This window comes from Cervus elaphus, chromosome 16 (assembly GCF_910594005.1).
Source record: "Cervus elaphus chromosome 16, mCerEla1.1, whole genome shotgun sequence".
NCBI lineage: Eukaryota > Metazoa > Chordata > Mammalia > Artiodactyla > Cervidae > Cervus > Cervus elaphus.
In genome coordinates this window covers 31,709,622-31,736,376 of record NC_057830.1, presented here as the reverse complement: position 1 = coordinate 31,736,376, position 26,755 = coordinate 31,709,622, and the positions used below count along the sequence as shown (strand labels likewise).

At 40.0% G+C, this 26,755-nt stretch overlaps 2 protein-coding genes across 10 annotated transcripts in view; one reads left to right on the top strand and one right to left on the bottom strand.

Moving 5' to 3' along the window:
• NAA35 (N-alpha-acetyltransferase 35, NatC auxiliary subunit) overlaps nt 1-10,279 on the top strand; it is a 94,674-nt gene extending 84,395 nt beyond the window's left edge. For all 5 annotated transcript variants that reach the window (XM_043927370.1, XM_043927373.1, XM_043927371.1 and 2 more), the window contains 6 exons: nt 4,019-4,155; nt 5,168-5,235; nt 6,068-6,208; nt 6,605-6,727; nt 9,011-9,091; nt 9,883-10,279. In XM_043927370.1, the coding sequence (XP_043783305.1) occupies nt 4,019-4,155; nt 5,168-5,235; nt 6,068-6,208; nt 6,605-6,727; nt 9,011-9,091; nt 9,883-9,942 (610 nt within the window). In that variant the 3' untranslated portion in view covers nt 9,943-10,279. The remainder of the gene's footprint in view (nt 1-4,018; nt 4,156-5,167; nt 5,236-6,067; nt 6,209-6,604; nt 6,728-9,010; nt 9,092-9,882) is intronic.
• Nucleotides 10,280-15,746: 5,467 nt separating this feature from the next.
• Nucleotides 15,747-26,755, bottom strand: part of GOLM1 (golgi membrane protein 1) — a 57,221-nt gene continuing 46,212 nt past the window's right edge. For 4 of the 5 annotated variants that reach the window (XM_043927514.1, XM_043927511.1, XM_043927513.1 and 1 more), the window contains exons 7-10: nt 26,222-26,381; nt 25,190-25,459; nt 23,575-23,688; nt 15,747-18,691 (exon numbers count right to left, since the gene is read on the bottom strand). In XM_043927514.1, coding sequence (XP_043783449.1) covers nt 18,615-18,691; nt 23,575-23,688; nt 25,190-25,459; nt 26,222-26,381 — 621 coding nt within the window. In that variant the 3' untranslated portion in view covers nt 15,747-18,614. The remainder of the gene's footprint in view (nt 18,692-23,574; nt 23,689-25,189; nt 25,460-26,221; nt 26,382-26,755) is intronic. The other variant, XM_043927512.1, reaches the window with a different exon arrangement.

Sequence of the window (26,755 nt, the reverse complement as noted above, 5' to 3'; positions counted from 1 at the left end):
AACTAACAGAAGCAGAAGACACTAAGAAGAGGTGACAAGAATACAGGGAAGAACTATACCAAAAAAGATCTTAGACCTAGATAACCATGATAGTGTGGTCACTCACCTAGAGCCAGATACCCTGGACTGTGAAATCACATGGGCCTCAGGAAGCATTACTACAAAGCTGCTGGGGGTAATAAAATTCCAGCTGATCTTTTTATTTTATTTATTTTTTTTTCCCAGCTGATCTTTTTAAAATCCAAAAAGATATTGCTGTTCAAGTGCTTTAGTCAATGTTAGCAAATTTGGAAAACTTAGCAGTGGCCAAAGGACTAGAAAAGCTCAATTGTCCTTCCAGTCCCAAAGAAGGGCAATGCCAAAGAATATTCAAACTACCATACAATTGCACTCATTTCACATGCTAGCAAGGTGATGCTCAAATCCTTCAAGCCAGGCTTCAGCAGTACCTCACCTGAGAACTTTTAAATGTACAGGCTAGATTTTGAAGAGGTAGCAGAACCAAAGACCAAATTGCCAAGATTTGTTGGATGATGAAAAAAGCAAAGGAATTCCAGAAAAACAACTACTCTGCTTCATTGATTACGCTAAAGCCTTTGACTGTGTGAATCACAACAAACTGGAAAATTCTTAAACAGGTGGGAGTACCAGACCACCTTACCTGTCTCCTGAGAACCCTGTATGCAGTCAAAAAGCAACAATTAGAACCAGACAAGGAACAATGGACTGGTTCAAAATTGGAAAAGGAGAATGTCAATACTGTGTATTGTCACCCTGCTAATTTAATTTATATGCAGAGTGCATCACGTGAAATGCCAGGATGGATGAATCACAAGCTGGAATTAAGATTGCTAGGAGAAATGTCAACAACCTCAGATATGCAGATGATATCACTCTAATGGCAGAAAGTGAAGAGGAACTAGCCTCTTGATGAGGGTGAAAGAGGAGAGTGAAAAAGCTGCCTTAAAACTCAACATTCAAAAAACTAAGGTCATGGCATCCGGTCCTATTACTTCATGGCAAATAGAAGGGGAAAATGTGAAAACAGGGACAGATTTTATTTTCTTGGGCTCCAAAATCACTGAGGATGGTGACTGCAGCCATGAAATTTGAAGATGCTTTCTCCTTGGAAGGAAAGCTACGACAAACCTAGACAGCATATTATAAAGCAGAGACATCACTTTGCCAACAAAGGTCCGTATAGTCAAAGCTATGGTTTTTCCAGTGGTCATGCATGAATCTCAGAGTTGGACATCCATAAAGAACGCTGACTGCAAGCGAATTGATGCTGGGAAAGACTCTTGAGAATCACTTGGACTGCAAGGAGATAAATCCAGCCAATCCTAAAGGAAACCAACCCTGAATATTTATTGGAAGGATTGATACTAAAACTGAAGCTCCAATATTTTGGCCACTTGATGCCAAGAGCTGACTCACTGGAAAGACCCTGATGCTGGGAAAGATTGAGAGCAGGAGGAAAAAGAGGTGATGGAGGATGACATGGTTAGATAGCATCACTGACTCAACGGACAGGTGTTTAAGCAAACTGGGATATCGTGAAGGACAGGGAAGGAAGCCTGGTGTGCTGTAGTCCGTAGGGTCACACAGAGCTAGCGGCTGAACAGTATAACCATTAACATGGTTTTGTTGTCATGGTTGCTAGGGCTTTTAGCAGGTAATTCTTGGTTATGAAAATGAATTGAGCATCAGTATAGTTATGTGAGAACAATATTATTTTGTATATTCTCCAACATTTATGTAGGTAACAGCTCTTACCAACAGGTGTTATAGCTACTTAGGATTTTTTTTTTCATTAATTCATACTGTACACTCCTGTTCAAACAAGGCATTTTGTAGAGGATTGTGCTCAAGTTTTGTTGTTTGAGGCAGCTGATTGGAAGCTTTTGTGCTCTTGATTGCTCAAAATATAATTTTTATATGATCTTTGACACACAGAATTGGCAGATGAATTATATTCAGATATATACTTGAATAGAAATTTACCTATATATTTGAGCAGATTCATTTCTTGCTAACAAAAGAAATTTTACTTCTGCTTGTAAGTATCCTGGTCTACTTTGATGTTAGTTTTAACTACTGTTTAGTTTTAGTATTACAGATTGGGCTCCAGCATTTTTATAAAATATGTATTGTTGTTGATCTTCCTGAATGTGATCCCTAAAGCATGTGGATCCTAAAAAATCAGTTAAAAAAAAAACTAATAATTCTTAAATTTAGCATGCATCATAATCACTTGGAAAGCAACTTGTTGGGCTCTGTTCTGGCATTCCTGGTTTAGTAGGTCTAGGGTAGGACCCCTCCCCCCCCAATCATTCGCATTTGTAACTGCTTTGCTGGTAAGACTGCTTCTGGTCCTGAGATCACAGTTGAGAACTGGTATAGGATATTAGCTCTTTGATTCTCTTTAGATAAAATTGTATATTAATTTTGATAAAGCAGTTAGTAAAAAGCTTGTTGATATATCTGATAAATGAAAGGAAAGGCCTAAATTATGCCACCTCTCCCCTTTACTCATCTGTTCTTGGGTTAGGTAGTCAAAAGGTAGAAGGTAGCATTAGTTCTCTATAGAAATCATCCCTTTGAGTTAAGGTAGGTTACAAACCCTCATTTTATAGTGTGATGGGGGAAAAATTCATTTTTATTTTTACAAGGATTCTATAATAAGTGCTTAAATTCATCGCCTGGAATTCTTTCTCTCCACATAATACATGCTTCTTCTAATCAGATGAAGTCGTCCTTTCTGTATACTCTTTCTGCGCAGATTCCCTGGTTTGCTTCAGCTGCCAGGAGGCATAGCGCTCAGTTTAGCATTAAAATAAAGTGCCCAAGTCATTCCAGGTGTATCTTTTCATTTGTTTTGCTTTTTTTTCTCCTGGCTGTGCTATGTGACTTGCAGAATTTTAGTTCCCTGACCAGGGACTGAACACGGTCCATGAAGTAAAAGCACCCGAGTCCTAACCACCGGATGCCAGGGAGTTCTCTGGCTTTGCTTGAAAATGTTCCTTTTTAACATGTTTTAACAGTATAACCTGCCTTATAACTGTTTGAGAAATTTTTGGAATGTGTCATACAAACTTGATCATGAAATTTCTTATAAATCTTTGATTTTCATTTAATATAGTAGTGGTCCTTAATTTTATTCAAGGAATATATATTTATGTCCTAGATTTGAACTATTTTTCTGGCCTAAGAGAAAGTAGTATTTGCCATTTTAAACTTAAAAGAATTTAGTACCTGGTGAGATAATCTGTCTCACATTTCTTTATTGAATAAGCTCAAGTAAATTATATGCTTGCATGTTTTTAATGTTTTAGAATCATTCTGTCTAATGCATGTAATTTTTGTTCTGTATTTGTTTCCTTTTGTAATTAATAAGAAAATAAGAAATTCCTTAATAGGTTTAGGTGAAATGTGACCTATATTGATAGAGTAAAAACAATTTGCTGGGCATTCATTTGATTTACTGATATATGTAATTACCAAGAAATCTTTTTTAATTGAAATATAGTTGATCTACAGTATTGTGTTAGTTTCAAGTGTATAGCATAATGATTCAGTACTTTTGCAGATTATATTTAATTATAGATCATTACATGATAATGAGTATAATTCCCTGTGCTATACAGTAAATCCTTGTTGCTTATCTATTTTATGTATAATAGTTTGTATCTATTAATCCTATACCCCTGATTTGTACCCCCTCCAAAAATCTTTTGAAAAGTTGTAAAACTCACATCATTGTAGTATATTTTCCATATTGTGTGGCAACAAGAAATTTTCCATATTGTAGGCAACAGGATAGGGAAAGTTAATTATTTGTAATGGTCATTTTTTTTAAGATTTAATCTATTAATATCTATTTGAATAATCTTGTTTTAAAACAAAAAACTTTTAAACAATTATTAAAAAAAATCTCTCTTTATTAGTACTAGAGCATGTTTGACCAGGCCATCTCATTTAGACATCTATCATTAACTAACATTTTCTTTTCATTAAGGTATCTCTCTGAATTTCTTTATGCCTGGTTGATGTCGACATTAAGTCGTGCCGATGGCTCTCAGATGGCAGAGGAAAGGATAATGGAAGAGCAGCAAAAAGGCCGTAGTAGTAAAAAAACAAAAAAAAAGAAGAAAGGTGATGTAAATTATTTTTAAACTTAAGAAATAAGTAACACTGGAATGCACTTTAATTTCATCAAATAATGGATGAATTAGTCATTATATTTTTATTCTCACCCATCTTCTCTTCCCCGGTGGCTCAGCTGGTAAAGAATCCGCCTGCAGTGCGGAAGACCTGGGTTCAATCCCTGGGTTGGGAAGATCCCTGGAGAAGGGAATGGCTACCCATTTCAGTATTCTGGCCAAGAGGAGCCTGGCAGGCTACAATCAACGGGGTCTCAAAGAGTCAGACACAGCTGAGCAGCTTTCACTCACTCACTCACCTTCTCTCCAGAAGACACTGGGGTAGAAACTGAGTCACAGTATTAGTGTAGAATCCTTTTGGTTTCTTTCCTTGCTTTTCTTTTACTTCTTTCCTATTTCATGTGTCAGAGGACCTTAGGACAAAAAGTAGTAACCACATGGAATAAGATAAGGAACAAGACAGCAGGAGACTTTTGATACTGTTGACAGAAGGCTGATAGCTCAGGAAGGAAGGAAGTCTGGAGTGGTGCTGTTTGTTACAGTCAAACAGAAAGATGATCATACACTGCCCAAGGACCATGAGAAGAAAGAAATGTTTCCAGGGGACTACCCTATTAATCACTCATGGGCTGATACAGATAGACTGCAATCATTAAAAATAGTGCTTTGTGTTCCCTTCAGATTCAACAGTTTGAGTGGGTCATTAAATAACTATACTCATGGCTTTCCTGTAATAAGAAATTCTCTCTGTATTGTGACTTGAGAAAAAATTACAATTAATTTATACTGAAATCTTATGGTTTTGAGAACACAGTTACTGTTTAACCTTAGCTCTAGTTTATTATTTGTAGATTTGGGCCATAAAATTTAGCCTGTGGGAACAAACGTTTTAATATTTTAATTTGGTAAACAAGATAGAAGATTTTTTTTAAATTTAGATTTCTTCTGCAGTAATGCGAGAGGAGGAGGGAAAAGAGTTTGGATAATTTTCTTTCTAATTATAGTTCGCCCATTGAGCCGAGAGATCACAATGAGCCAGGCGTATCAGAACATGTGTGCTGGAATGTTTAAAGTAAGTTGCTACATTGCTGTTTTATTATTTAACTAAAATGAACTCTCTTATGATTCTAGGTTCTAATTTAACCTTCATTTTTACTAATTGTCTGCTTAAAAATGACCTTTTATCCAAGTCTAGTGGTTTTATTAATTTGTTCAACAAATACTGAACATTTGTCATGTATCAGATGTCTTGTACTAGGTGCGTTGTGAGATACCAAGTCTAATCTGATGTGATCCTTGTCTCAAGTGCCTAGTTAATGTAGACCAGATGACATATATGTGGCATAGATACTAAGAGAGGGAAGAGTTACTTCTGATTGATGATCAGAAAAGGTTTCTTGGAAGAGATGGGTTCCAGATTTTTTTTAGAAGTATGTTAGGAAAGGGGCAAGCTCCACAATGAAAGGCTTAATTTGAGCAAAGCAGGCATTTTCAGGAGATAGTAACTTGAGGAAACAGTGAAATGCATAAAATAGAACATGGAATTCTGTTTGGAAAACAGGATCAGTGCTTTTCTTATAGAAATGATAATATTACTTTTTCTTCCGGAGCTTTTACTTGAAGTTTTCAAAGCTGTTACAAAAGCCTTAAGAAGAAGAATGTGCATGTGGTACAATTTCACTGGGAAAATTAAAATATTAGACACTGGAACATGAATGTTTTTCATATAAAAGATGGTGCAGAATGTCAAAATGAATATTAAAGCTAGTTTTTCTTTTCCTGTTCTTGATTTCTGAGCCTTGTTTTGATTTACTGTGTATAAATAGCTGTTTCTTATTTTCTGCTATTAATGAGGATGTTCACAATTTTCATATTGTTATCATCTTTCTCTCTTTGTACTGTAGACCATGGTAGCTTTTGACATGGATGGCAAAGTACGAAAACCCAAGTTTGAGCTTGATAGTGAACAAGTTCGATATGAGCACAGATTTGCTCCATTCAACAGTGTAATGACACCACCACCAGTGCACTATCTGCAGTTCAAGGTGAACCTGCTCCTTAGAATAATTGCAAAATATTTAGTCTTAGACCTTCTTGGAGATGTGCTATTTGTATCTGTCCATTTTGCTAAAATAGTCAAGTGAAACTATTATTGGACCAGTGAGATAAAGGGATGAAATAGCAGTTTTAAATAGTATGAATATTATTTGACTTTGTAGGGTATACCCATCACATTAACAGTTATTTAATTATGAGAATAATATGAAGTATGGTATATAAAGGTTGAAAATTGAATAGGAAAAAACCAGGACATGCAGAGTGTTTGCTTTAGTGTCCATATGTGAATGGATAATCAATGTAGAATTCTTTAATTTAAAAAGGTATTTTAGAGTTTTTTCACATTAAACATACTTTAAATAATAGTATTTCTTCCTTTTTAGGAAATGTCTGACCTCAATAAATATAGCCCTCCTCCTCAGTCTCCAGAACTGTATGTGGCAGCTAGTAAGCACTTTCAGCAGGCAAAAATGATACTGGAAAATATCCCAAACCCAGACCATGAGGTAAGACTGCAGTCACAGTTATTCTGCAGGAAGTTTGTCAGGAAGTACATCACTTACTACTGGATAACAGTTTAATCATAAAATGAATCTTAGAGTATTAATAAATGAAGACTGTCATGTTTCTGCTAAGTATGTCAATCTAACTTTGTCAGACTTAAAATTATATGATGAATGATGATACAAATATCTCCTTTGTGTAAATTTAGAAATCAGTGCAAAGAGAGATTAAGACTTAGAACCATAAAGCTGGAAGAATAGAAATAAGACCCAGATTGATCTACAGCTCAGTAATGTTAACATTAAATTTTAAAAATTTTAATTATAGTTTACTGTATTAAAATATAATTACATAAATCTTAAACCTAAAAAATGATCTAGTCAGTTATCACAGGAAGTAAAAACAACCTTATTCTATTTGACCATTTAAAATAAAGCCTATTGTTTTAAAGACTATTTTGAGTATCATTCTACAGAGCTTAGAACTTGCAAAATACAAAATACTGTTTCAGCCTTTTATGAGTTTCATTAATTTACTGTATAACCTAATTTTATTGAAATGTATTTATTCTGTAAATGCGAGTTACCTGTAACACACAGACCATTTGGGGGGTATATCTTGATACAGCCTCCATGAAAGGTATCTTAGCAATCTCTTAAAAATCACAGGTGCCTAGGCCCTGAAATTCTGCTTCTTGGGATTTACCTTACACAGATACCTGTGTACATGTGGGAAATGGTAAATATACAGATATTGTTGAGTGTGTACTATGTCCTAAGTACTCTGGTATATTCCAGCAGGGGAAAAAAAACAGAAATCTGGACCCTTCTAGGGGCAGGGGGGTGCAGGCAGTAAGTAAATAAATAAATAGTCTGTTATAAGATCAGAAGTACTATGAAGAAAAACCTTAAAAGAGATTTTTGTTCTGAAAATAGAGATAGTGAATGCTCCAGGAGGTATGGAAGTGGAAGGGATTAGACATTTTTAAATAAGTTGGCCTCTGAGCAAATCCTGGAAGAAGGTAGAGAAGCAAGTCATATGACCACCTGGGAATGGAGCCTTCTAGGCAGAGGGACCCACATGTGTAAAGGTACAGAGGCAGGAGAGGGTCTGGAGTATTTGAAGAACAGCCCAGGGCTGTGTGCTGGAGTGAGGTGAACACAGGGTTGAGCTGCTGGAGAGTTTTAATGTGACCAGATCTGATTTTTGTTCTAAAGGATTACCATGCTGGCCACTGTGTTGGTAAAATAGACTGGTGAAACCAAGGATGGAAGCCAGGGAGCCAATTAGAGGCCATGGCTATGATCCAGGTGAAAGATGGTAGTGCCAGTGGATCAGAAGTGATTGCATTCTCTGTAAATTTTAAGGTCTAGCCAGTGGTATTGACTGATGGATTGGAGGTGGAGTTAGAGAAAAAGAGGCGTCAAGGGTGGTTTTGAGGTTTTTGGCCTGAGCACCATCTGGTTGGATTGAGTTGTAAGGGGAAGACTGAGGCTGGAACATATGGGGAGGCAGGGCTGGGAAGGTCAGCTCAGTTTTGAACATGGCTTTTGGATGCCCAAATGGAGTAGTCATGTAGGTGAGTGGATATGTGATATGGAGCTGAGGGGCAGCAGTTCCTGAACTTGAGGTAATTAATGTGTCAAGTGAGCTAAGTAAGAAGCAGGCAATGGGAATTTTTTTTCAAGTTGCCCATTACTCCCTCTTAAAGAGAAGTGAGTATTCCATTCTGTTGTTATTCATATTTTCAGGTGAAACGTTTTAGACAAATGGTTATCAGAAATAGCAGTTAAAGGACACTTAACTGCCTGCTAGGCATGAGTTTCGGTTCATAATATGTGTTAACTCAGTCCTCAAAAATCTTTGCGGGATAGGTAAATTATATTCCCATTTTTACAGATGAAGAAACTGGGGACAGAGAGGTTAGAAAACTTGCAGGGGTTTCATAGCTAGTAAGTGGCAAAACTGGACTTTGAAACTAGACAGCTTAACTCCAGAGTCTGTGCCCTGAACATTATATTGTACTGTCTTTGCAGGACTTCACAATGTAATGCTTCTTTGTTTTAATGAAAACAAGATACAGTAGTCCTTTCAAGTTTTCATGATGGTAAACTAGAGTTCTTTGTTACTAAAAGATATATGGTGGTGCTCATGTTTTGAAATTGCTTTCATTTTAATAAAATACTGACACTTATTTTGTGCCACATTCCTATTGATATCTATAAATCAATATATTTTGACTATGAATTTTATATTTTGATAGCTTAATGTTGTTCATTATTTAGGTCAATAGAATTTTAAAGGTTGCCAAACCCAACTTTGTGGTTATGAAGTTATTGGCAGGAGGACACAAAAAGGAATCCAAGGTAAAATATATTATTATTCAATTATTATAAACTTCATTTTTTTTTTAGTAAGCTGAATAAATATTACAAAAAAGTCAAAATGCCCATAAAGATGATTCTTAAAGAGATTCAGTGGCAGAAAATAAATTGGAGCTTGCCATTTTGCCTTGAAACTTACAGATTTTGTTGACTTAAAATCTCTAAAGTTTGCTCTGCCCTTCCACATAAATTACTGAATGACTTGAGGTAACAAAAGAAAATGTGTGAAAACCAGCTTATGGGAGTTATTTTAAAAGTCCTCCCCCTTTAGAAAAGTGAACGCTTCAATAAATAAACACTTCAGTGGCTCAGGAGAGGGACGATCCTGTCAGCCTCGCTTGGTTCCACTGGTGCTGTGTCAGCAGTTGGTGCAGATGTGAGAGGCCAGCCGCTGAGCCGTTTCTGGTGGCGTCTGTCCATTGTATAAGACACACCTCTGTTTGCGCCCATTGCTTTTCTGTTATCCCTCTTTCTTATCGCCTCTGCTTTACCAGTGACTCATTTCATTTCTCACAAGTAGCAGCCACCCTGGGACTAAAAGAAATCGCTGACCCATGACCTTTTCCTGTAATTTAAGTCTGTTTTCATTAAGTGGTCTCTAAAAATAGAAAACCATTGGTCAGCATGTTTTCTAATAACCTTCACAGATCCAGAGATAAGCTAAATCATTTTCTTTTCCTTGTTTCTAAAAACACAGGAGTCTAAAATTACGTCTTTATTTTGTTTACTGTCTGAATATGTATAAGATACATCGATTGACTTTGTTTTCACAGGTTCCTCCTGAATTTGATTTCTCTGCTCACAAATATTTTCCTGTTGTGAAACTTGTTTGAGAGAAAGACTGAAAAGGTGACCAAAAGGGTGGAGTCTACTTTCAGATTCTGTTCTTAGAGGATCTATCCGTCAGTCTTACCACATAACGTGAAGTGAAATGGATTTCTTGGATAACAACCCATTATAAGGAATATTTTTAATTTGACAGCCTTATATGACGTGAATGAAAACTGCTGTTTTAAAGTGGTTTATTATGTTCCATGGATGAAACTAGTCTTATTGAATGCATTGATGAATGTTATATGGTTTTATTACAGATTTAATCATAAATCATTTTTTATGAATGAGTGAAAATAGTGTTTGTAAAGGTTAATAAATTTCTTGACAAAAAATGCACTATTGGAGATGAAAACCAATAGCACTTTATTGGTACAAGTTAAAATTGAAGGTGTTTATACTCTTAATATTTGAGCAGTTCAAACAAATTAAAAAGTTTCAAATCAAGGGATTTAGTAAACACTCACATGGGATTTGGGCTAAATACACTTAAGGGAGGTTTGGGGAGACCGCCTAGCTATACAGGGATACTAAGTCACACAGGGATTGTGATTTTGTGTGTCACAGTATCTTAAATTATATACCTGTCAGAATTTTTTTTTAATCCTTTAACTGTTACTTTTGGCACTTTTAAAAGATTATACATCATGTTTGCTAGTGATATTATAGGATTAGGTTTAAACATGACATACCGCTTTTTATTACCACTTACTTAGTTTAACCCATGAAACATTTTCAAATGGGGCCTTTCCAGCATCCTCTGGCTCTGAAAACTGACTTAAATTCACCTGTACCTACAAGTGCCCAGTGCCAATGGCCCCAGCCTTCTTCCTTTGCTGCCAGTTCCTCCCCCATCTGCTCTGCTATTCTGTGCCATATTGCTGTGATATCTGGGGGCCTTTGCTTTGGTCCTGCTATTAACAAGACAGTATTGTTAGCAGAAGGAGTTACATGAGCTTTTGGCTTGGCTTAAAACAGCAACAGTTTTAGATTTCCTTTATGGTTGAAAGGGTTCTGAGTTTCAAGTATCTTAATTCTTATTTGACACCTTTCTTGCAGATGTCTTATTGAAACTTTATTTCTGGAAATATCTTAAAGCAGCTAACCTGCATAAATCTTGCACACTATAGTAGAGCCAACTGTAGAGTAAGAACATTCGTGATTCCTCTTTTCTCAGCTCCTGAAGGCTCTTGGTAAAGGCTGTCTTTACCAAGAGTGGTGATAAAAACATTGTTAACCAGGAACAGTCAGTAAACATCCTGAAATCTCAGAATCCAGAAGTCTTAAAAAAAAAAAAAAAAGTAGTCTGTACAAAAGAAAGGAGCTATAAAGAAAGAATGTATCTGTTGCCTTCTATTTGGTTAGTTTTCTGAGAAGGAAAACACTTTCTGGCTGGTAATTTCTGATCATTTTAAATAAGAAAAATGGTAGAAAAGAGGTGACAGAAGAAAGAATTCAAAACGCAAAGAGGATAAATAAAGCAGCAAGATTTGGCACATAGCCAAGAGCCTGAGGCAAGCTATAAGAATGTGGATCAGTGCCAACAGGAACCATGGATTAAGAGGGCGATGCTGGCATTTTTTAACTGATGCCTAATTAGGTCAGCTGACAATGTACATGAAAGTTATTGAGCAAGCGTTCTGCCTAATTATAGAGCATCTAAGGCTGTTTATTCAGGAGTGGCTCTCCCTAAGAGCAAAGAGTGTTCCTAAGTTTCAGCTGCAGGTTTCTAATCAGAAAAGCTGAAAGTTGCCTTTTTCAGGACTTTTTAGAAATCTACCATGCAAGGTGCAAAAAAAAAAAAAAAAAAAATGATGGGGGAAATAAGACTGTCTCTCCCCTCAGAGATCTAATAACCGTAAGAATGCAGAAAAATCAAGAAGTCTTTATTATGCCCTGGGGAAAAGGCAGTGTGCTGGTGTAGGAGACCCACCTCACATGATTAATGGAGAAAGTCACCATCTCATCCAGGTCCCAAAGGTTAACGATGATGCACTAGCTGAGCCCCTTGACAGGGACACAGATGGGCCAGGCCTGAGGTGAGAAGGTGGCAGTTGACTCAAGTATAGAGCAGGACAAGGGACTGGAGAGAGGAGCTGGAAGGAAGGGGAGACTGTTGACTGATGGTGGTGGGTACTGCTGGAAGATTTGAATCAGGTAAGCAGCAGGATCAAATCAGATCTGCTTGCTCATGATTACTGGTTCAAAAGGCTGTAGGCAGTGAAGCTTGTTAGGTGAGAAGAAATGATGGTTGGTCTTAAGGTAGTGGCAGAGGGAACAGAGATGAATGGAATCAAAAGATAAGAGGTACAGGACTTGGGTGAGTTTGTGGGAATCAAGGGTGATGATTCATAGGTTTTATGGCTTTGACTACTAGATGAATGTGGTGCTATTTGCTTATATAGGCAAAACAGGACACAAGGTTCAGGGATAAAGATTGTTTTAGATGTTAAGATGTCTTTTTTTCTTTCGGGCTGTGCCACTTGCAAGGTCATAATTCCCTGACGGGGGATTAAATTCAGGCCCCTGGCAGTGGAAGCATAGAATTCTAACCACTGGACCACCAGAAAATGCCTTGTTGAGCTGCCTTTGAAAAACATCCTAGTGAGAGTGGCAAGTAGTTTGGTGTGAAGCTGAAAGGCACATTCTTGGGTAGACATGAACTGAAGACTTAAGTGGCTGCAGAGATGAATTGTAAATGGAGGCCTGCACTGGGGGTTGCTGGAGAAGGCAATGGCACCCCACTCCAGTACTCCTGCCTGGAAAATCCCATGGATGGAGGAGCCTGGTGAGCTGCCATCTGTGAGGTCGCACAGAGTTGGACACGACTGAGCAACTTACCAGCAGCAGCCCCTGGGGGTTGCAGTTGCTCAGGGACTGAGATTGGTCCCAAGGAAGAGTCAGGATAGCCAAGTTCTAAGAGTGGGCCAGGGAAGAGGTGGGAGAAAGGAGCAGGTAGGAAATGAAACAAAAGTGAGCACCTTAAAATCATGCCGTGCCACCCTCTGACCAAGTTTCTGTCACTGGTTTCATAAAACTCTGGCCTTCTAAGAAATCACCTTAATTACTGGTCAAAAAAGCACCCATTTAGAAAAGTTTAGGAGAGTTTTTCTCTGGCATGAAAAGGAGATTTAGCCAGAAAATAAGCAGTGCAGGGCCACATACAGCTAATAGACCTAAGATAAGGACCAAAATGGGCCCACTGGATTTGACAGGTTGCTGGCGACAATAGTCAGAACCTTCTTGAAGAGGAAGGGCAGAATTGGCACGTTAAAGTGTTAATGAGTGGGGTGTGAAATAATGGAATCATTCTTTAGAACTGACTTCTCCACATTCATCCTTACTCCATCCTGTTCTTGGAGGAGCTGGTATGATCATAAAAGATCAACTATTCTCTGGTTAATGATAGTCTTCACTAAGCAAAACCTGGTTTGGCCACTTCATTTCTGCCCTCTCCCCTTGGCTTCTCAAGCTGCATCTTACGTTGCTTTTCCTCTGACCAGCCAACCTCTTCTCTTGGACAGCTTCTCTTTATCCTTCAAGTTTCTGAAACATTACATCTTCAGAGAATGCTCCTGTATCTTCTGGTTTAGGCCAAACCATTTAAAAGTGCTTAGCATTTTCAGTTCAGTTCAGTCACTCAGTCATGTCCGACTCTTTGCGACCCCATGAACTGCAGCATGCCAGGCCTCCATGTCCATCACCAACTCCCGGAATCCACCCAAACCCATGTCCATTGAGTCGGTGATGCCATCCAACCATCTCATCCTTTGTCATCCCCTTGTCCTACTGCCCTCAATCTTTCCCAGCATCAGGGTCTTTTCCAGTGAGTCAGTTCTTCGCATCAGGTGGCCAAAGTATTGGAGTTTCAGCTTCAACATCAGTGCTTCCAATGAACACCCAGGACTGATCTCCTAGAGGATGGACTGGTTGGATCTCCTTGCATCCAAGGGACTCTCAAGGGTGTTCTCCAACACCACAGTTCAAAAGCATCAATTCTTCGGCACTCAGCTTTCTTTATAGTCCAACTCTCACATCCATACATGACTACTGGGAAAACCATAACCCTGACTAGATGTAACTTTGTTGACAAAGTAATGTCTCTGCTTTTTAATATGCTGTCTAGTTTTGTCATAGCATTTCTTCCATGGAACAAGTGTCTTAATTTCATGGCTGCAATCACCATCTGCAGTGATTTTGGAGCTCCCCAAAATAAAGTCTCTCACTGTTTCTACTATTTCCCCACTATTTGCCATGAAGTGATGGGACCGGATGCCATGATCTTAGTTTTCCGAATGTTGAGCTTTAAGCCAACTTTTTAGCATTTTCAGTTGTAGCTAATTGTTTCTATCTTCCCAGCTGTAGTATAAACTTGAGAAAAAGGCCTTCATCTTTGCGGAACCTGCTCACTCAGTTAATAAGATAGCCTGGAGGCAATTGGTTGTAAAACTGAATGAAGGTTAAAATCAAAGCCTCCAGGGCAGTAGGAAGGCTCAATTTGAGACACTTGATGGTGAGAACACAGGACACCTAAGAATGCTAGGGGAGTTTTGAAGTAGGAACCTGTAAGTGGTCAGTTGGAGTGTGGTAGCCTTGCCCATAAATGGCTTGCATCAACTGAAGAAATTGGTTGCACTGACTTAAACTATAGGAATTTTTTCTGTAGTCCTCTGCTAACAATGCCTTCTATTCTTTCCATTTAAAAAGAATGTATCAGCTTTTGGAGGACCACATAAAGTTTATTATGCAAAACTCTGAATTTCTAAACTACTGCTAAGATACAGATGCAGTATCTGCAACCATCTGTGTAGAATTCAAACGTTTTAGGCCAAACCTTTAAGCCAAGCTTAAAGGAAAGTGTGGTGCTTTGTTTTGATCAGAGATGTGTAATCCGTTGACTTCCAGAATAACTTTTGAATGAACCCTTCTCAAAAAGCCAGAGCAAGGATGTTATTATAGCAGAATTGTCCTTCACAGGGTAAAAACTGGCAGCTGTAGACTGGTGGTTAAGGTCACAGAACTACTCTTTTAAATGATATTCAGATGTGAAATAATAATGTGGCCGCTTTTTTGGTGTGAGTTAAGACGTTCAGGTGAAGGTTTGAGTTCTGGATAAAGGCAGATATGTTACATCATACTGGAAGTTCCACTGTCATTTTACTACTAAGAGAGCCACATTAGTAAAAAGCAAGCTCTAACATCAGGAGCTCCTCCACAAAGACTCTGGTTTACTTCTTTTTTAAAAAATATTTATTTATTTATTTATTTTTAATGGTGCTGGTTGTGGCACATGGGCACTTGGTTGCTGCACATTGGCTTTGCTAGTTGTGGCCTGCGGGCTCAGTAGTTGTAGCTCACAGGCTTAGTTATCCTGTGGCATGTCGGATCTTAGTTCCTGAAACAGGGTTAGAACCTGTGCCTCCTGCATTGGCAGGCAGACTCTTAACCACTGGACCACCCGGGAAATCCCTCTGGCTTATTTCTTAAAGCCTGAGTTTTCATCCTCATTCTTATGTGTCTATTAACATTCATTCTAAAAATGCATTTGTTTCCCTAAATCTGTTTATGAGGGTTCTAAAAGGCAAAACTTCAGTTATATGAAAAATTAGGTTACCTAGGACCACATCTCTGATCACTCAGTCTTTATTTGAACTTTAGTCAAATTTACCAAGCACCCCTCGCAATATTAGAATCTCTGTAGGGATATGAAGTGTAAGCCTGTGTCACTCAACTCAGGATTTTTATTCTACTTTAAAACATTTAATTTTATTCTAAGGAGTAAGGATTAAAAAAAAAAACACAGGTATTTGTCTCAGGGCCTTGGTGTATAAAAAAAGTTTATATATAGTTTACAGATGAGAATGTCTCAAGTCGTATCTCTTTCCCAGAGATGAGTTTCACAGGCACATCAACAAGCACAGTGCATGGGAAGAGACCTACTTCTGGGTAATCCTTCAGTGTGCACATTACCAGAACCTTACAAACTTAGTTGTTAAGAAGAGTGGCTTAGTTAGTACCCTTAAGAAAGTGTTGCCCTCTGAGCTGAAATAGGACACAAACATTTAAATACACAAGATAAGCCATTTCCCCAACTTTCTAATACTAATATTTTCAAAATCTAAGATGACAATGTGAAAAAAATATTAGTATAACCCAGAGTTAATGGAGACTTTAAAATTAAAATATATATTTTCAAACTCATTTCAATGGCAAGTGTTAGAAGTGGACTGAGTCTCCTATAAACTATCCTTAATCTATAATCATTAGTAAAGATTACCATCTCTATTAATGATTATAATCTCTTTGAAGCTAAAATACATAATGAGAATAGACCAGTTTCCCCCTGGACCTTAGAAGACTCTGAAATTACAATTCTCTTCCACCATTCCAAGTTCTGTTATGAATAGATAACCACCTATTACCAAGTAAAACAATTATGCCAGTTGTCAACCTAGTTATTTAATGACACCACAGTGACTTAAACAGGGAATGTTTTTTCAAATTCCATCACACAAAAGTATGCTAGGTGCAATGATTATAGAGTATTCATGAAATCTAATCCAAAGCTGCTATGGCAATCTTCATCTGCAGGAAAAAAGATCAAATTAATCATCACTCCTTGTCTATACACCATTTGAAAATATAGAGGAGGGTGTGAATCAGTTTATTAAAAATTGGACTAGCTGCTGATTTTAGATGAACCCAAGACCATGTTGTCTAATAATCTATTTGATGCTTATTACACAGGTTTTATTTTTTAAATAGCTGTGGCATCTCTAGATTGTTCCTTGGAATAGTTGATCCCAAGGGAAGCCAACAGCAATAAAGCATGACTGCCTGAAGAAACACCTAAAGTACACACCTCCTGAACAAACAGCTTTCAGGTGCCTCAGTACAGGGAGATTAAATCATGATTATTTTTTATTTATATCAGCATCTCATTCCACAGAAAGGTTTAATTAATAAGGCAAACGACCATCCTTAATCCACAGTTTACAAGCTGATTCCTTAGGGTTTCAACAGCAGATGAAGGGAAAACTGAAAGCAGTTTTAAAACCTGAACAGAGTTTCATTTCTCAGCAACTCTAGGCACACTGATTAAACATGAGATGAATAAAGGCTAATATGCAAGACATCAACCCTAAGACTGATTGAGACTTAGACACTGGACAAGGACCTAGATGAGTATCTTATAAAGCTACTTTCACACCCTTCAGTTGCCTTTTCTGGGTGGGAAGTTATAATCTTAATGATTAGGTAGGAAAAATACCACACAGCATTCAAGTTGGAGATCATAACCTGAATGCAGACCAGGCCCCGCCCCTCAGTGGCAGCAGGAGTCCACAGCTGGCAGCGAGGCAGGCACTCTGGCTGGGCCTGGAGAAGCTTCAGAAGTCCTCTGGGCCCCAGGCTCTTCTCTGTTAATCAGGGGGTTATGTCACATGACCTGAAGCCCCTGCATCTCAAGCCCTATGACTCAGAATGCTGATTTAATAAGCATCACCACCCACTTAACCCTGCAGGGAGCCTTTCTAAAGGTCACTAATGTGAGTCTGCCAGTCATTCACTAGTCTGACAAGAGCCTGTTTATTTGCAATGTTAAGAATCAACTTAAACCTGATGTCACTATTAAGCAAATTATGATTAGTCATTTTCAAATTAACTTTTGGTTTTTAAATCAGTTTGTGATGTGGTCCTTTACCACAAGGTACATGTGTAAACTGAAAAAGACAACTACTGCGTTTTTTTTTTTACTTTCTAAACTTTCCAAATCTGTATGCTGTGTGTCTCCTTCATCATCAAGTTTCTCTTCTCTTCTTCTAGCAGTGAAGTAGGCAGTCTGTCCACAGCACACCCACCCACAGCGCGGTACTGCCCTCTCTGCCACACGTGCCCAAGGTCAGCCCTGTTTTGGCCCCTGATGCGTCAGAAGTCTAATCCACACTGGCTTTTCTTGGTAATGCTTTGCCCACACACACTAAGCAAGGCAAGTATAGATCACAGGTATTCAAATTATAAGTCACTTGTAAGCATTTTGTACAGTAATGACAAGGGTTATTGTACAAGTAGCAGTCTTTTAAAAAAATCCTCACACAAAACACCTCTGTGTTTAGACTTGTTTAACACCGTTGCTAGTGATGTTCATGTTAACAGTCAGTGCTCTAGGCCACTGATTGTCAGAACCAGAAGTGAGCACAGAAGAATAAACCAAAAATCACTCAGTGCCGACTGCAGGGCTGGTTCCTGTCTCAGCACTGCACGTGGCGAACAGAAGGACTCCACGTGGCGAAGAGAATGACTCCAGAGGGAACTGAAGACCAGCTCTGCGAGTATGGGAGTCCCCTTCACATCAAAGGTTACACTTCACAATATGAATCCTGCTGTTGCCGCACTTGAAGGAGAACCTGTGTTCTATTTCTGGTGTTGCTCTTCTTATGAAATACCTATTAGCCAACAAATTTCAACAATTTTGACATCTCAATATAAACACTTCAAAAATACCTCTAAAACACTGTCTCAAAGACAATCTCATTTTCCTACATTGTAAATACAAACTCCACAATAATCATCTTTAGATATTTTACTTAGTACATTTCACAGTATTCAATCCCTCATGACTATTGTAGTAATCTCTGTTCGATTCTGACACAAAAGAATGTGATTCCAGTTTGATTCAGAGTGTGTGATTCCTCTTTTCACGCTGATCAAGTAAATTTACTGTGTCTCCTTTCTGATTTTCAGCGTTAAGAACTAAAAAGGAAAGAAAGAAAACAAAATGTTCTAGTATTAAACATTTTGAGAAACCAGCCCAGGCAGGTCCCATCTGACTTGTGTCTATAGAGAGGACTGTCTCCCAGGGTAACATCATAATGTGGAACTTCATTACTAATCAAGGACAAGATAGCAAGAGTCCGTATGTACAGCCAACAAGGTATCAAGAACTGTGAAATAGTGAAATGATGTTCTACAAAATGGACAGTATGAAATGTACTCAGTATTTTTGACATGATCATGACCCTCATGCGCTGCATTAATCTGTTTACTGCACCTCTAGCAGGAAGCACACTGCCTCCTAAAAGCCATTCACAAATCAGGTTAGCTTTTGTGACTCCAAAGCTCTTCCTTTACAGAATGGATGTCTACATGTGGTTTCCACCCTCTTTATCCTACGACACCCAAAGGATGTAAAAAGACACATCACAAATATAACCTAAACCCAAGATCCTCATTTACAACTACTGCACATCTTAATGATTTTATTAAATAAATGACTGTCTTAAGTTCTCTAATAAAAGTTGGAACTAATGCCTTTTTCTTCTAATTTCCCTGGAGAAGACAGGGTCTGAAACCATCTTGATGACATAATTTTAAAATGACATTTCTTCAACCTAAAATTCTTTCTTAAAAGAGCTGACAGAACCATTTCTCTACTTTGCTCACCTCCTCAATTTGTTTAAAAACCTTAGCAGGTACAAGGTCAAATCCTTAGAAGGACACCTGGGTGTAAAGAATGAAAGATCCCAAGGCTTCATTGCAAAGTCACACACCTAACTTGTATTTGCTTAAAATTCTGACTCCTAACATGTTCATCTTTTGCATTAAAAATAATTAGCTAAAGAGTCTATGAAAATAATTTAAAAATGAACTTAAGACTTTCAATTTTAGAAACCCCAAGCAACTCTGCCAATTGTAGTAAGTGACATGCTGGATAAAATACGAAAGACTTTTTAAGGATGCACTGCTGAATCAAACTGAACTTTCTACCAAACAACTGGCCAAAACACTTAAAAAATTATCAGTGCTATAAGTGATAAAGACAGAGGGTTCCAGGTTAAAAGACACTAAAGAGATATGATGATAAATGCAATGTATGATTCTGGATTAGATCTTGAATCAGAAAGGGGTTATTAGTTGGACAATTCAAGAAATCTGAATAATGTCTATAGATAATAGCATTATGTGACTATTAAATGTCTTCATTTTGATAACTGTACTATGGTTACATAAGATGTTAACACTTGGGGTACCTGAATGAAGGTTTGTGGAAATTCTTACTAGTTTTGTTTAAATTATTTCAAAATGAAAAGTGAAAAAAAAAAAAAATTAAAATGCATTGCCTGTGAACACTAACAGGAAGATCAAAAATGGAGTGGAAATATTAACAACTGAAGGTAATAAGCATCAATGCCAGCTTTTGTCCTGAGGACTTTTGCTGAAGCCTGAAGACTCCGAGCTCCCCTCACAGCTTCAAAAGGCCCTAAACACGAGGGCTCCCCTCAAGATGGGGAGTGAAGAAAGGGATGCCCATATAAAGGTGAACCCTAGTTTCACATCCTTGACTTAAAGGCAACAGGAAATAAACCTGCAATGGAAAGTCTCATGTGGTTAAAAAGAGCATTTTTAACCACATGAGATGATCGTGCAGGTGTATAATTCAAACTCTCATTTTTCCATGTGATCCCCAAAAACCCTAAAGGTGACAACCTACTTTATTAAAGGAGTTGTGAGTTTGCAGTACCCTCCTTGGGACTGGCAGAGGCAAACAACCGTCTCTCTGTAACTCAGTCCTCAAAGACTTCCCACAGATGAAGTTCCAAGGAAAGTAGTAGCTCACAGTTAAGCACAGAATACACAAACAAGGTACTGTGGAGAATCAGCAGAAATGAAATGAAACCCCGCAAGTTTTCAGATATTACAACTGGAAAACAAGGCATATGAAATAATGTTGACGGAGAAATTGAAAGCATGAGCAAGGAATAAGGACCCATAAAGAATGGCCAAGTAAGAAGTTTAGAAATTAAAACAGAGCAAAGAAGGCATAGATGAAAGAAAAATTTTTGAATTGGAAGATATTTCTGAGGAAGTTATTCTCAACACAGATCAGAGAAGCAGAAATGAAAAATATGAAAAAGAGGACACGAGACATGAATAGATTGAAAAGATCTAATACACTTCTAATCTGAATTCAAGGAGGAGCCAAAAAGGAAAGAAGCATTATTCAAAGAGATGTTGGCTTGAATTTTCCAGAGAAAGTAGACTGGCTAGATTTAAAAAAAAAAAAAAAAAAAAGCTGCTATACTTAGAACAATGTGGTACACTGTGAATCAAGAGAGAAACCAATAGAACAGAAATAGAAAATCCAAAAATCAGAACCAAGTACATATGAAAATCCAGTGTTTGATGATGGTAGCACCTCAAATCACTGACTATGAGATGGTGATCTGAGATGGTGTTGGGCCAACTGCAAACACCTTTGGAAAAAGAAAACTGGACCCATATCTCATGCCCATACACTTGAAAACATTTAGTGAGTCACATGAATCAAGAGATGTAAGTTATGAAAATAGAGGATTCTGGAAAGATGGCAGAAACAGTGGCAGTTTTTGAACCTCTCAGAGTCCTTATATAAAGCAACTACTAAATTTAAAAACTCAAAAACTAGAGACCATTTACAGCAAAACTAGCTGAGCAGGAGTCCTGCAGACCCCAAAATACAAGCAGTCAAAAGTAATCCATGGACAGCAAACCATACACTCGCAGTGTCTGCAAAGAAAACAGGGAAGCAATGGAGCCTCTGATGGACCCGAGAACAACAGAAACCCTACCAACCAACAGGTTACGCCGGAAAGCACCTGGGCCAGTGGCGGAGCTGCAGCTAGGAGGGGCAGTCTCTGCTACTCCCACAGCAGGTGACCACCGAGTGCCCGTGGAAGATGAAGGAGAGGGCGGAGGTCCATGAGACACGCTGGCAGCAGCTCCTCTTTGGGTTCTTCCCAGGCAGAGCCCCTCACAGAGAAAAGGCACCGTGTGGAGTGAAGTGGTGGCTAAGCGGGACGAGAGACTAAGGAACCAATGGTTCACAGAGAAGTGGGGCAAACCTCACTGGCCAAAGAAGTTGGGACGATGTGAGCTTCAAAAAAGATTATACATGCAGCTGAATGAAACCCATCAAAAAGGCTTAAAAGTTTATATTTTCAAATGGTCACCTTCAAAAGGTCAAAGGAAATAATTCCTTATTGTGAAAACTGGTAAAGAGAAAGAAGCATTTATCCTGCCTATGCTATATGAACAATACCATGACTTTTCTATTTACAGAATATTTCAATTAAATGAAATAGGAATGGCTGAATTAAAATACCGCCGCCAGATATCAGCTGGTGATCTGCATGAAATAAATAGGGAGGAAAGAACACACTAAACCAAACCATGACTAGAACCATGAATACACAATCGACACTCCCCAGACTGTGATCAAACAGCAATGGCTGGCTGGCTGAATGGATGGATGAAAGAAGGAAGGGACAGAAGACTTGTAAATTGAGACTTAAACTCATATCAAATATAAGAAAATGGGCAAGACTAAACTATGGCATCCAGGGATGCCCACTTGGGTGATAAACCCATAAAGAAATTCAAGAAAATGCCGAATGGAAAGTTGAGGACAGGTATTGCAATACAGGGAAGGAAGGTGTTTCCTGATCAGGAAGGCGGGGTGCAGTTACAAAATGTTTAACTTCTAACAACTCGCTTGTTTTGTGTGCTTTTCTGAATCTGATTTACTTCATAAAACCAAAAGAAAAATCTGAAAAGTATACTGAACAACAACAGAAAAATGGGTGAATTCAACTCTAAATGAGAAAACTGTGACTCCATATCTGTAGGCAAGAAAAGACATAAAATTTTTTGAAACTTTCACATGGCAAAAAACCATAATCAAAATCAAGATAAACTGCTAGGTAGTATTGGCAACCCACATCACAGATAAAGGCCAACCTCCCCAGCATGTAAAGAGCTCTTAAAAACTGAGAAAGAAACAGCAAGAGTTTGACGGAAGAACGAACGTTAAGAAAGGAAACCTTGAGTCTACAGTGAAACTAACACAAGGGAGAGAGAGTATGCGTGCCTGTGTGTGTGTGCAAATGTATACACACTGGGGGTGAGGGAGTCCTTAAAGAATGACAGCTGACCATCCAGACAATGGTTTTCAATGGACAACAAAGTCACACGACTGCACAGCATCCCCCTCTGGATGACATGTTAGTTACACAGGGAAAATGGACCTTTGCGGCAGAGAGACCCCGTGGGTACCACCTTAACCAAGGATCAGCCTGCCACCCCGTGCCTCCTGGTGTGAAGCCAGAAGAACACAACTGCAGCTATTAAAAAAAAAAAAATGTTCAACCAGAATCCAATCACAAGGAGACAAATCCAGAATCTGACCATCCCACAGGCCTGTACTCCCAAAAGTTCAAAATAACAGTAACACAAAGTAACACAGAGCGCTACTATAAAAACTTGCCTGTGTACACATCATGGCATTTTGACGGGTGCTATGAAGTGATCGTGCAGTGATCTATCGTTTTGAAGGGAAATTCCTAAACTTCACTGAAGCATATCCGCACCGACCCCTGAGGGGCTGATGACCATGTTCACGTATGCAGACTTTCTGAAAGGTCCTGAAACCGACACCTCTCTCCACTGCCCCTACACTCCAAGGCTTCCGGAGAAAACAGTCTTCTAATGAGGGATTACTTACAACATTATTGTTGGGATTCAGTATACAGTCATACCAAAAGTGAAGGACCACAATCAGACATGAAAGGTGACCCCCCCCCACCACCATTGTTAATTACCATTTCTGTTTTTATCATTCCCCGCAAGGGCTGCCTGCTTGTCTGTTTCAGATTCTGCCTCATTCTCATCCATGTTGTAGTCATCATCAGCTCCCAGTTTCTGCTGATTTCTCCCTGAAAAATTAGCACAGAGCCACAAAACATAAGCTACATCATTTCTCTCTCAATGCCATGGGAACACCAGAGCTCAGGTGCTAGGGTTATCCCAACCCTGGTTTAACAATCAGCTCTCTGGACTTCCTCTCAGGAAATGACAGGGACACATGTGCTTGCTCCTGGTGCAAAGACCATGCAGGATTTCTCCACTTATGTATGCCCCACTCCAACTCTGAATCTATTTAAAACATGGCCCTAAATAAAGAGCTTCATTCCAGGCTGGAGTCAGGGTAACTAGTTCACAGGTTTCTGGTTAAAGGAGGTATCTGCTTAAAATGGTTCACTGCCCTGAGAGAAGGAAATGGAATGGCTATTGTGAATCAAAGGGTAAAATTTTTCATCAAACATACAGAATTAGCTCATTTATCACTGCATTCATCCCCAGAGAGAAGAGCAACCAGAAAAGATCAGGACAGGATGCAATCAAGAGACATACTCGGAGGGTTACTGTAAACATTTCCTATCTGTATAAACAAGATCTTCTGTTGAAAAAGCATGCCTGGAAAAGGCAGTTCTAGTTCTGTGTCCCTGCTCTAACTGCCTGGAGAGGAAACAATGCCCAGGCCTGTGTGCCGTGTGGCTTTATCCTGCTAATCAGACCGTTACAGCTGACCTTGAACAAGGTGTGACACACAGGCCCCCGCAGTAGCTCAGGCCTACTGGCAGCTGTTACGCCCTGTGACCTACTGCTGAGGAAGCTGAAACTAGACTGCCACTCTGATCAGCCCCCAGAGTGTCCTTTTTTTCTTTCTTTCCTCCCCAATTATTTAACTGAAAACTTGTGAGAACACACTCTTCAGAAAATCGGGGTAACTTCTGCCAGTAAGTCCTATCCCCGCCTTCTGTCACTTTATCAGGCTCAGCACACAGGTGTCTTCTAAGTGCCCCTGGCTTGGCTAGGATTAAAATGTTTTCCATCTTTCAGGGACCAAGATACATCCCAGAATATCCTGCTCATCTCAGTTTCCTACACTTTTCTTTAAAAAAGAGAAGTCAACCAAACCAGGAAGGTGAGATTCCCACGTCACTTTTTGTTTTCCTGCAACGCTCCAACATGCATGACCCTCCATCTACCCAATCCTTCCATCTGTCCTTCCTCCCTCCTTCGGCTCACCAGGTACTGCCAGTGAGACGGCAGGAGGAGGTGAAGGGACAAGGAAAACGTGTGGGGTCTGCCTGCCGGGAGACCTATGTGGACTCTACGCTCAGCTCCCATCCAAGATCTTCCGGCTGGCAAGCCCCCTAGGCTCCCTGTGAATATGATTTCTACAAGTTCCAAGTGCTAGGAGGCCTGGCCCTCCTGCCTGACGATGGAGCCAGACAGACAGAACGGACCACCAGATGGCGCCCTGCGGGTCGGGCACCTTCATGGCCGCCCATTCTGCATCGGGAAGGATGTGGACAGGCTGGCGCCTGGTGCAGAGGACCGAGCGGGCAGTCCAGGAAGCCTCTCACCCACCTTCCTCGTTGGCGTCCTGCCCCTCCTCCTGTCCGTCGCGGATGACGAGCTGGTCCCGTTCGGGGCCCTCCGCCTCTTGATTCTCCTGGCTGGCCAGCAGGGCGGCTGGGGCCTGTGCGATTTGGCCCAGCTCTCTGGGCTCTCCATTGCCTTTTCCGCCCACTTGTCCGTCTCCTTCCACCGCCTGCTCTGGGCCTGGCTCCTTCGGCAGCGCCAGGCTGTCCCTCTGAGGCTCCTCCTCACTGACGACCTGAATCTCCTTGGTTTCCTCTGGGCACAGGACACAGTTTGCTGTGACCTCACCATACAGAACAGAAATCCTGAGACCACTCAATTCCCAGAGCCTTCCCAAGGACTGTGGGTGGACGGGGCAGCCGATCATGTATGCCGTGGCCTAGCAGATAGCATCAATGACTCAATGGACATGAGTCTGAGCAAACTCCGGGAGATGGTGAAAGACAGAGAAGCCTGTTGTGCAGCAGTCCGTGGGGTTGCAAAGAATTGGACAAAACTGAGCAACTTAACAGCAGCAGACTCCAAGCCTCTCTGTGCCTGGAGTGTATCTTCAGAACCATGAGAAAGAGGAAATGGTTCAGAAAACAAATCCAGACCAAGTCATCTGGATTGAGCGCATCCTGCAAGTGGAGGAGTCTGTAATGCCAGGCTTATCTGATTGCCCTACTTGAGGCCAGAACCTGGGAGCCAATGACAGCCACCCAGGACTCAGCCACGTCCCCTTAACTAAACAGTCCCACCACTGTCCTGAATAAAGGCACACCTAGACCTGCCTTTACCAAGCTGCCAAAGAATGAGGACGTTTACAAGGGTGGGACATCAGGAAGGCAGATAAAAGCCCTGTGGCCCCTAGTCCAGGTGCCCAGAGAGACACTCACTGCCACCTGCAGCCCCACTACTGGGCTCCCCAGAAGCAGCGCGCTCTGCTGTCTGTATGGACTAGGGGCAGGAGCTGCCGCTGTGCTTTTTGTTGGCACAGGGCCCTGAGACAGCACGTCACTGGCAAGCTTCACTTACCCTTCTCACCTCGTCTCTTCAGATCGAAAGCCACCTCGGAGCTAGGGGCTGGTGTCTGGGGCTCCCTGTGGCTGGGCACGTTTCCTCTTGCTTCCGGCACCTCTGCCTGGGGCGGGCCTGCCTCCTGCGGCCTGGGCTGGGGCTCATTGGGGGCTCGGGGCTGAAACAGGAACACAGGTGGTCAGGGCAGCAGCTCTGTGACATCAACCTTCAATAACCCTGAGCAGTGCAATGGACCACTGCATCCTTCTGATGAACAAGAACACGGAAACCCTGACTAACGCCATCCCCTACCCTGGTTGTGCCCTACCACCTGGCATAAAGCAGAGATCTGAGCTTGGGCCCATCTCTCCCAGAAAAAAAACTTTTAATAATGGATTAACAAGTAGGCAGAAGATCAGCAAGTAAAGAGAAGGCTTGAACAACATGACAAACCACCCAAGCAGACATCTATAGAGACCCAACCCAACAAGAGCAAAATACACACAAATGTGTATTCTTCTCAAGTGCACATGGACTGCTCTCCAGGACAGA